The 11,883-nt window shown below is 32.8% G+C and overlaps 1 protein-coding gene across 1 annotated transcript; it reads right to left on the bottom strand.

Moving 5' to 3' along the window:
• Positions 1-1,025: 1,025 nt before the first annotated feature.
• Positions 1,026-1,550, bottom strand: LOC139898299 (pathogenesis-related protein PR-1-like). Its single transcript, XM_071881029.1, has one exon. It carries the CDS (start codon positions 1,548-1,550, stop codon positions 1,026-1,028), a length of 525 nt encoding a protein of 174 aa, XP_071737130.1.
• Positions 1,551-11,883: the final 10,333 nt, after the last annotated feature.

Below are 11,883 nucleotides of genomic sequence, written 5' to 3'. Positions count from 1 at the left end.
ATTCTTATATGCATATTGTGAATGTCGGTTACCAGGTGTTCAATCCATATGAGTGGTATTTTTGTCTCTATGCATGGGACGTATATTCAGAAGAAATGAAAATCTTGTGGTCTATTAAAAAGATGGAAATGATTATTTATGTTAAACTAATGAACTCACCAACCTTTTAGTTGACACTTTAAAGCATGTTTATTCTCAGGTATGAAAGAAATCTTCCGCTGTGCATTTGCTCATATTAGAGATATTACTTGGAGTCATTCAGGACATATTTCAAAAGACGTTGCATTCGAGTCGTTGAGTTCATCAAGATTATTATTAAGTCAAGTATAGTTGGATATATTATGAAATGGTATGCATGCTGTCAACTTTCGATGTAATGAAAGTTTGTCTTTTCAAAAACGAATGCAATGTTTGTAAAATGTATCATATAGAGGTCAAGTACCTCGCGATGTAATCAACTGTTGTGAATCGTTTATAATCGATATGGACTTCGTCCGGATGGATTAGGACGGGTCTTCACAGTTAGGGTGTTTTCCTAATTACCAACCACTTTTGCGATACATTTAGTTCCACCCGCATCCTGTTTAGTTGAGCCTCCTCGAGTCATAGTTTTTGTATACTTAGTTTTAGCTCTAAATTATTCAAGTCTGTACCCGGGCTTTAGCCCTTCAGAATGTATATCTTGTTTATGTTTAATAAAAGTTGATCTTTTTTAAAAAAAAAAAAAAACTAATTAAGATATGAGGAGGTAATATGAATAGACATTTTCTGTACTCTTCCACTACCCAAGTTTTTGATGTTTATCAATGTTTTGTGAATTATAAGAAAAATGACAAACTATTAATCGATGACCAAATCAAGGTTATAAATATATTCCATAAGAATAAATTTACGATAAATAAAAAAATTATAAGCAAATAAACGACTTGAAAACACATACATGTCATAAATATACATGCGTACTCAGATAAGTATGTGGATTATATGTAGATAACATCTACCATCAAAAATATGTCATCACAAAATCAGTAAGGTCTCTCACCAATATAATTTCCAGGAGGATCATAATTACATATCATGAAAACACCTTTGTTCTGAAAACAATTCACAACAGAACACCCAATTCTTCTACTTGTTTTCCAAACAATCTGTGTATAATGTCCACACTCTTGTCCCCCGTTACACGAATTCGATCCATAAGTGTACCACCGTTGCTCCCCGACCCATGCGGCTGCAGCTTGGGCTGGGTTCCATCCATAACCACTTCCCCAAAATATGTTCTCCCCATAAGGCCCATTTGAATGTTGTAACAAGCAATCTTTTTGCCTTAGTCTAGCGTAGGAATTTGCGTAACGCTCGAGTAGTGGGTCCCATACGAGTGGCGGCAAACGATGGGCCGCTCGAGCTTGGTTCTGAAGGTATATGAAGTTGTTGATCATGGCATTGTTTTTAGGGGCTTGGGTTTTGTTAGTTTTATTGTTTGTGAAAGCATTGGTGCTTGAAATTATAATACCAAAGAAGAAAACTAATGTGATGGAAGGAAACCACATTGGAGATGATATTATGTGTTTATTCAGTTCCCTCGGTGGGAACTTTTTTTAAGGTGTACATGATGAAAGATTTTTATAATGTCATTTGGATAAATAAATTTAATTATTATTAAAAAAATAGTATAAAAAGGTTGTTGGATTTGTGGAGAATTTAAGTGGCACCCATGATCGAATATGGTTGCCATATTCTTTCTTGGAAGAAAAGTGTCATTTTTCAACGATTTAATGGGTCAAGAACTCAAGGATTATTAAAATTACTCCGTATTATACGTTTCTTATTTTCATTTTATTTGGTTGGTCCAGTTTTTATGGCCCAACGGCCCAAATTCAGTTCACTCGAAAACAGTTTGGTCCGTCTATATTGCTATATGTCTACTACGCCATCGGTCTCAATCTAATAACCAGGTGTTAAATTGTTTTTACAAGTTTAATTGTAAATAATATTCTTTTATGTTATTATACATTAATAAAAGTTATAACAAATGAAAACACACAATAAAGAACATGCATATACTATTGAGATTAAATATCACAATAAAGAGAAGCAGGTTAAAGGTATCAAAAAGGTTAAGGTTGAGTACGAATTGAAACCATTTAGTTGCACCCACTGCAAGGTGTTTGGTCATAGCACTAAAGGATGTAAAGACAGACCTAGGACTGCAGAAGAAATTGAGGAATTAGCTAACACAAAAATGGAAAGTTTGTTAGTAATGATGGGTTTCGTGTTGTTCAAAGAAAAATGGTGAACAAGAATGCTCAACTAAGAAGCAAAAGAATAATGAGAATTGGAAGGAGATGGTATCTAGGAAGGAAAAGAGTAAGGAGAATGTTATATAGGCCTAAAGGGAACAATAATAGGTTTGTTGTGCTTCATCAGGATGGTGAGATGTCTGCTGAGGATATTTGTAATGTGGACAGATTCATAAAGAATAAGAAGCAACCATCTATAAATGAATAAAAGGAATGGTCATTGGAAATGTTCTTATACTTAAAGGAAAAATGGGAAGCAATGGAACATAATGGAAGTAATGAGTATATGGAGGATGTGATTACCACTGAATGTGAGAATGTTCTCACTAATGAATTAAAAGTAATGGATGATGGAATTCTTGCTTAATCTGTTATGATGAATCTCATAAAAGATTTGAAGATTGGAGCATGGAAATAACTAACTTAACGTAATAATAATACCCCCTAAAAGTACACTTGGCGAGTGCGTATATTCTCGAAGTATCAAAGACCCGTTAAATACTAGCGCGACTAGCCCGAGTGGGGATGTCAAACCCTATGGATCCATATCTAATATTCGTGTTCACCGGTTCAAAAACCAATGATTAAACGTTACCGTGCTAAGGGGAATCTTTGTGCCGTTATATCACCCACACATATATAAAGTTTAAGTACTCGTGTCTAGTATGTAAAACATAAAAAGCGCATGTATTTTCAGTCCCAAAAATAGTAAAGTAAATAAGAGAAGCTATAACTCACAGTGAATAAGTAGTAAAAGTCGATATGAAAAGTATGCAAGTAGTAAGTCGGTCCGAAAGGTCGTCAATGTAGTGACCCGTCCTAATCCATCTGGACGAAGTCTTCAACAGTTGGTCTCATTGCGAGGTTCTGACCTCTATATGCCATGAGCGACTCCATATAATATGAGCAAATGCACAGCGGAAGATTTCTTTCATACCTGAGAATAAACATGCTTTAAAGTGTCAACCAAAAGGTTGGTTTCCCATGTATGTAAGTATATACAGAATGGTGGTGACGGACATGGTGGATTATAGGAGGTGATCACGGTGGTGATTGTAGTGTGGTCTTCAAACAGAAAGTAATGTCAGCAGGTGTGATGGTGGCTCCAGTGATTGTGTTCAGAGATGGTGATGAGCCCCTATGGTGTTGGGTTGATGATTGAGTTGTGGAGTTCGATGGTGGTGTATAAGTTGTGGTGATTCTTCGGTTACAAGAATTAAGAGGGGGAGAGATAGAAAGAGGAAGATGGTTGATAGTGGAAGCATATAATATTTAGATTCTAAGAAAACAAAAACAGTAAAGTTAAATTAATAATCAAGGTTCACGGATGTGCAGTATCCTAAATGGATTTTTGTGTTTAAGTGGATTAGAAAGAATCATTGGAATAGAGGTGGTGGTGGGGTTTTTGTTCGTCCAAATGATTTGATAAATAATTCGAGCAGATAAAAAAAAATTCAATTTGCAAAGTTTTCAACAAATTAGTACGATTGAAAAGGATGTAATTTGACTTTAGAGATATAACCAAACAATCAATTACAGTGTTTTATTAAGATAGGGAACTGATTTTGGATCCTATGACTTTGAATTCTTATATGTGTTTATATATATCTAAATCTGTAATTTGTAAATGTATATGTATTTATATATATGTGTATTTATATATCTTGATTATATATATGTATATATATATTAATTTCTTAAATTTTGATCTTTAATAAGTATAAACATACTAATATTATTAATAATACAAATAATAATACTATTAATGATAATATTATTAAAGTGACTAGTAATAATAAATGATAAATGATAGATAATAATATTATTAACAAAAATGATAATTTTATTACATTTAATTACTAATGATAATAATAATCTTATTAGTTTCAATAATACTATTTATTAATGATAATAATATAATAATTTATCCATATCAAACTTTATATATTTAATAGAAATCATAAATTTATAATAACATAAACCTATTTATATATATTAACAGTACTTAATTATTCTAATTGGTATTTTACAATTTAAATTCCAATTATTTAAAGTATACATTATTAAATCAAAATATTATATATACATATTTATTTATAAATAATTGTTCGTGAATCGTCGGGAATAATCAAAGGTCAAATGAATCTATATAAATGGTTCAAAAATTTGTAGACGCAGTTTAACAGACTTCGCTTATCAAGTCGAAATCATATAAGATTAAGTTTAAATTTGATCAGAAATTTCAGGGTCGTCACAGTACCTACCCGTTAAAGAAATTTCGTCCCAAAATTTGAGTGGAAAGGTCATGGCTAACAATAAAAATGTTTTCATGACGAATATGAGTTGATAAATAGGGTTTTATCATTATTGAGTAATATAGATAAAACTATTTGATTACTCGAAGCGTACGAGTGAAGCTCTCACAAAAGATTGAGATAAGGTAATAGATATTCGCCTTTACTTTCGACGTAGTCATGGTTGAATTCCGGAATTCAAGGGATTTAAAGAAAATCTTCGAAATCTAAAAGATTTTATTCTTCGGCGAGTAAGAAAATTAAGATCTCTATAATTAAATACGATGATCTGCCTCGATTACTCTGTCTGATATTTTCACTATAAATGAACTTCTTCCGTTCCATTACTTCCCACTTCTATACTCAATTCCTAAATTTAAAAGATTATAAAAACACTTAATCCAGTTCTGATTCTTGTTCTTATCATCACTATCGCAACAATCATTTCCTTTCCCAATTACCACCGGAGGAATCTGTTTTCTTCTACTTTGCCCTTGGGGTTATAATGTTTTTAATTCTCCCGTGTCTTTATGTTGCGATAAACATTGATATACACGGTTTGTAATTTATGTGTTGTTATCGAGCTTTATATTCCCCCTTATATTTTGGGAGTTGCATACTTTTGTTTTCTCTTCCCGACTTTAAGTCAAGCAAATAATGGTCCAGAATTCGTAGATATAGAGTTTCGAATGATTATAATGTTCTAAGCAGGAAGGAACATGATAGCACGATTTGATTTTCAAATTTATCAACATCACGGAAGATAGAACCATCAAGAATACATTTTCTTGATATGTTCAGAAGTTAAGTATAATGAAAGAGTTATGTAACATGGCACATGATGACGTTATGATCTGTGAATCATCATGTTCCAATAGAAACTCAGCATGACTTACTGTAATATAATCACGTTGGCCAAGCGTCATTATATTATACTAACCCATGCTTCAATTCTCAACACTTCTCCACAATTCATTCATAATTTATACCTAGATTTTACAGAAGTTTTCAATATAATGAAATATAGAAAACACGAAGAGGTAAATAATTTCGGATAAGAATATTTATGAAAATATCCTCAGAAATATCGAAGATATTTATGATGATATTTTAGAATTTCTAAGTTCGAAAGTTGATGAAGAAAAATTTTTCGCAAGATTTTAACATGACTTCGGAGCAAGATATTCTCTAAAGATTTCATCGGATCCAGAATTACCTGGATTCTTTTAATATAGGGTTTGGTCCTTGTATTTTTCCTTGGTCTCCTTCATGGTTAGTTCAATCCATTTTTCAGTACTAAATTTTCTATCGAGCGTTCCCAACACTCCATTCTTTATCATCAAACTCTTGGCCATTTAGGCCATCTACAATTTTACTGTTTTGTCTGCATTTAATGCAGCCATCTATTTGAATCGTCGGTTATCAATCTGAGGTGGTTTCAAGAGAATTGTGTTTTTAGATGATTAAACGCTGATGGTAATATGGTGGAATATAAAAGGTTCTCTAGTAACAATAAAAATGCACGCATATATATTAAAGTTATAATAGAGTTTATTCGAATGAAAAATTGAAGTTGATTTGCTGGAGCTGTGACAAAATTGGCTACTTTGGAAAGGAGTCGTAAAGTTATTTTCGGTCATAACAACGCAAAAAGAGCTAGCACAGATATGTGTTAAATGTTTACTCAGGTTTCGAGTGTTATCAGGTGCATAATTATATGCATCAATCTTTTCTTCCGTAGATGAAGTGCGGTTGGTTCATCCTCTCAATTGAAGTGTTTTCAAGAATTATGAAATGTTTGAACGTAGATGGGAATTGTTAAGATACAAATGAGGTTTAAGATGAAATCAAGTGACAGACTTGAAGATTTGTTTAGTTTCATATGTTATAATCAATATTTTAATTCATTTTAATTTTCCAATGTTTTTCTTCATTATGCCACTTGTTGGATTCTGATGAATAAAAATGGTTATTCTATGGTAAACGGATTCGTATATCTGTGGATATAAGTAGGATAGTAAATGACTATTGAATCAGATTCGAAGAATGTACAATGTAACTTATTAATGTGAAACTAAATATTCCTTGGGTATTACCTACCCTTTAAAATATTTTCATCGTTAACAGTTTGTACGAAAGAATTTTTAATCACAATCTTTATGAAAATATATATACATATATATTTTCTTCAGATGTAATTATGGATTTAATGAGTCAATATAATATTAATCTCATATGATTTTCGGTTTGAGCTAGAATAAGTAATTTCTAAAACTATTAGGAACAACATATTCTTCGCAGAATATTAATGAAGTTATGGATCAATACTTCATCGCTCATTGTTGTTGGTACTCCTTGGTATCTATGGTGCGTATGATGTTGATACTTGTGGAACAGATTGTGAATTTGAGGCTTAGAATGCGGATGTTGCTGTTGGTGGTACTGGTGTTGACGGTGCTGTTGCTGAAGCTGGTAGGTTTTGCACCATGTTTTCCAAATTGATTACTCGAGTGCGAAGCTCGTTGACTTCTTCTATTACACCGGGATGATTGTCGGTTCGGACGAGCGGATGAATAATATCTAAAATTCGTGATAGTATATAGTCATGATGAGATACTCTGGAAATGAGAGAGAAAATGATGTCTCGAACAGGTTCGCCGGTAAGTGCTTCAGGTTCTTCACCAAGAGGTAAATTTGGTTGATGGAAAGGATCGCCTTCTTCGTGTCTCCATTGATTAAGTCAACTACGAACCCATCCTCAATTCATCCAGAATAGATGATAGCTAAATGGTTAATCCATTCCGGTTATACTGCTTTCGGAGCTCGAGTAAAAATCCATGTCGGAATAGATGTCGGAATAACTATCGAAATAGATATCGGAATCTGAGGGACTCGAACTAGTTGCAAGATTCATCTCGTACGATCAGATGAAGGATTTTCGATAAGAAATAGATTATAGGATGTAGATTGATACCCTGCAATACATAATTTACATATGCATATATAATACTAAAATCCCATAAGTTACGGAGGAATCTACGGAATATGTTAGGCAAAGTTTACAGTAACAGATATGCTAAGATATGAATTAGCAGATACGCTAAGATATGAATTTTGTCTATATACTATTCATGCAATTCAGGCAGTAAAATATATCTAGATTAAGAATGATAAGTAAGTGATTCCCTAAGAATGATAAGCAGGAAATTTTCGACACGAAATGATAAGCAAAACTCTTGACATGCAGACACGGTCGAAGTCCAGACTCACTAATGCATCCTAACAACTATCAGTTAGACACACTAATGCTAGACCTGGTTCGCTAAGACCACCGCTCTGATACCACCTGTAGTGACCCGTCCTAATCCATCTGGACGAAGTCTTCAACAGTTGGTCCCATTGCGAGGTTCTGACCTCTATATGCCATGAGCGACTCCATATAATATGAGCAAATGTACAGTGGAAGATTTCTTTCATACCTGAGAATAAACATGCTTTAAAGTGTCAACCAAAAGGTTGGTTTCCCATGTATGTAAGTATATACAGAATGGTGGTGACGGACATGGTGGATTATAGGAGGTGATCACGGTGGTGATTGTAGCGTGGTCTTCAAACAGAAAGTAATGTCAGCAGGTGTGATGGTGGCTCCAGTGATTGTGTTCAGAGATGGTGATGAGCCCCGATGGTGTTGGGTTGATGATTGAGTTGTGGAGTTCGATGGTGGTGTATAAGTTGTGGTGATTCTTCGGTTACAAGAATTAAGAGAGGGAGAGATAGAAAGAGGAAGATGGTTGATAGTGGAAGCATATAATATTTAGATTCTAAGAAAACAAAAACAGTAAAGTTTTCACAGATGTGCAGTATCCTAAATGGATTTTTGTGTTTAAGTGGATTAGAAAGAATCATTGGAATAGAGGTGGTGGTGGGGTTTTTGTTCGTCCAAATGATTTGATAAATAATTCGAGCAGATAAAAAAAATTCAATTTGCAAAGTTTTCAACAAATTAGTACGATTGAAAAGGATGTAATTTGACTTTAGAGATATAACCAAACAATCAATTACAGTGTTTGATTAAGATAGGGAACTGATTTTGGATCCTATGACTTTGAATTCTTATATGTGTTTATATATATCTAAATCTGTAATTTGTAAATGTATATGTATTTATATATATGTGTATTTATATATCTTGATTATATATATGTATATATATATATATATATATATATATATTAATTTCTTAAATTTTGATCTTTAATAAGTATAAACATACTAATATTATTAATAATACAAATAATAATATTATTAATGATAATATTATTAAAATGACTAGTAATAATAAATGATAAATGATAGATAATAATATTATTAACAAAAATGATAATTTTATGACATTTAATTACTAATGATAATAATAATCTTATTAGTTTCAATAATACTATTTATTAATGATAATAATATAATAATTTATACATATCAAACTTTATATATTTAATAGAAATCATAAATTTATAATAACATAAACCTATTTATATATATTAACAGTACTTAATTATTCTAATTGGTATTTTACAATTTAAATTCCAATTATTTAAAGTATACATTATTAAATCAAAATATTATATATACATATTTATTTATAAATAATTGTTCGTGAATCGTCGGGAATAATCAAAGGTCAAATGAATCTATATAAATGGTTCAAAAATTTGTAGACTCAGTTTAACAGACTTCGCTTATCAAGTCGAAATCATATAAGATTAAGTTTAAATTTGATCAGAAATTTCAGGGTCGTCACAGTCAACCTAAGTCAAAGGTCACTAAGTCAGTATATTGTCCCCAAAAGTTTAAAAGTGAATAAATTAAGTCTTAAGTATCATCATCATCATCATCATCATCATTCGTAAAAGCAAAAGTAAGTTTTCAACAAGATCGAAATAAAAGGCTGACTTCGGACAGCTGCTACGACCTCTATACAAAACGAAAAGACGCGTGGTCAGTGGCCAAGGCTCTGTATGTGAGTCCTCTAACCGCTGACAATTTTTAGATCCTAACTTGATGTCGTTTGACTGTGGTGACGGTTCAAGAGCGAGTAGGTCAGAATTTTCAGCAGGTCATTATAACGGCGTAGTGACTTTCGGAAGGCTATAAATCCTAAACCGTATATCGGATTTAGGCGGGTCCTAAATGAAAAGTCATCTACTCGAAACGAACTATTTGAAAATAAATTTTACAGAAGTCCTAGGAGTCTGATCAGACCCCAAAAAACAGCAAACAAGTGCTCCAGTGGGTTTCTTGGTGCTTGATGCTCATCACGGTTCTCATCCTTGATGCGTGTAAGCTTCAAATGTACAACTCTTTGATGTTTTAGCATCACTTTGACCAAGTTTCAACCATCAAAACACAACTAAGAGTAAAAGCTAACATTCTACAAGTTTTGAACATCAAGGTTGTCTCTTTATTGCATAAACCCAACAAAGCTTCAACCTTTGTCCTTTTGACACAAGTTTATGCATCTCCATCATATGAGATGATGAAGACTTGATATTTATCATCACAAAAATCACAAAAAGGTTCCAAGTAAGTGAGATCTACAATAATAACTTAGATCTCAAGTATTAAGAAAATCCTAAGCTAGAAAGCTTGGATCTTTACAAGATTAATGATACCATAAGCTAGAAAGCTAAGATCTAATGAAAGTAATGAGACCATAAGCTAAAAAGCTAAGATCTGTAACAAAATAATGAAACCCTAAGCTAGAAAGCTTGGATCTTTAATGTTCTTGAAGATCCTTAAAGCAAAAGGCTAGATATTCAAGTTACATGAAGATGATAAACACAAGTTTTGATCTTTTTAACAAAATAAAGGGATCATAAGCTAGAAAACTTAGATCCAACAAAGTAATGAAGATTCAAAGCTAGAAAGCTTGAATCTTTCATGTTCTTGAAGAATTCAAATCAAAGTTTGAATCTTCAAGATATAACAAGATCAAGAAGCTAAAAAGCTTGATCCTTGCTTGATGATGATGATGTAGATGCTATGAAGAAGAAAATAATAAGAAGAAAATTTAAAACTTACACTTTTTAGAGTGAGAAAGACTAGAGAGAGAATTAGAGAGTAAGTGTGTGTAAAATGTAAATGACATTCAGTGTGAAATGGGTGGAAATGACTTGGTATTTATAGTGAATGTGGTGGTGGTAGCCATAGGTTGTATGGGGGGACAAGGGGGACACCTTTTTGCTTTTTGATTAGTGGTGGTCTAAAGGTGGTGCTTATGTTAGGATCCCATGCAACATTTGTGATTATGGTTAACAAAAATGCTAGTATGTTCCCTCTTATAAATGAGTTTTTGTCTTACATTTATATGGGTCATAAACTTATTAAAATTGGGCTAATTAAATAGTCCATTAGCTAGAGTAGGGTGGGCTTGAGTCCAACAAGGTAGAAAGTCCAACAAAACTAACTAGTGAGCATAAGTAAATTACTAAGCGTAATTAAGCAACCAAAAACCCAAGTAATTGTTATTAGGAAATAACAATTAGTATTACGCAGTCGTAATTTTCCAATTACGACAAAAGTTAAACGTGTACCAAAACACATAGCTCATTCTCAACGTCAAGTGACACTAACGGTCGTAAAAGCATTCGGGGATCAAGTTAAGTAACTAAGTACTTAATGGCACATTGTATGGTAATAACGAAAGTAATTAATCATGAAATAAGATCCCAGAATATAAGCCAGCACAGTACGCACAAATACGCAGTTTCGCAGAAAGTAACAAGCACAAAAGTAAGTCAAAAAAGTCGGGTCGTTACATTACCCACCTGTTAATGAAAATTTCGTCCAGAAATTTTAAGCTGAGGTAGACGGTAGAGTTGTGAAGAGGTGAGGATACTTCCGTATCATCTAATCCTCTCGTTCTCAAGTAAACTCGGGTCCTCGTTTAGCATTCCAACGGACTCGGACAATTGGAATCTTGTTTCGTTTCAAGGTTTTGACCTCACGGTCCATAATTTCAACAGGCTCTTTCACGAAATGGAGTTTGTCATCAATCGTAATCTCCTCAAGTGGTATTGATATGTGCGAGGGGTAGTACTAAATACTATTATTTTTACTATGAAATACGATGAAATATGATACAAGTTTTAATTATTTTATTTACAGATGGGATGGATATACCTAAACCTTGCTACAACACTTATAGGCAGTGTACCTAATCGTGGAGTAGTGTAGTTTTTAGTAAGTCCGGTTTGTTTCACAGGGAGCTAGTGATTACGTACTATATTTTT

The sequence above is a fragment of the Rutidosis leptorrhynchoides genome, chromosome 3 (genome assembly GCF_046630445.1).
Source record: "Rutidosis leptorrhynchoides isolate AG116_Rl617_1_P2 chromosome 3, CSIRO_AGI_Rlap_v1, whole genome shotgun sequence".
NCBI lineage: Eukaryota > Viridiplantae > Streptophyta > Magnoliopsida > Asterales > Asteraceae > Rutidosis > Rutidosis leptorrhynchoides.
The sequence above is the reverse complement of the archived record's forward strand: the minus strand, read 5'-3'. Positions and strand labels throughout refer to the sequence as shown.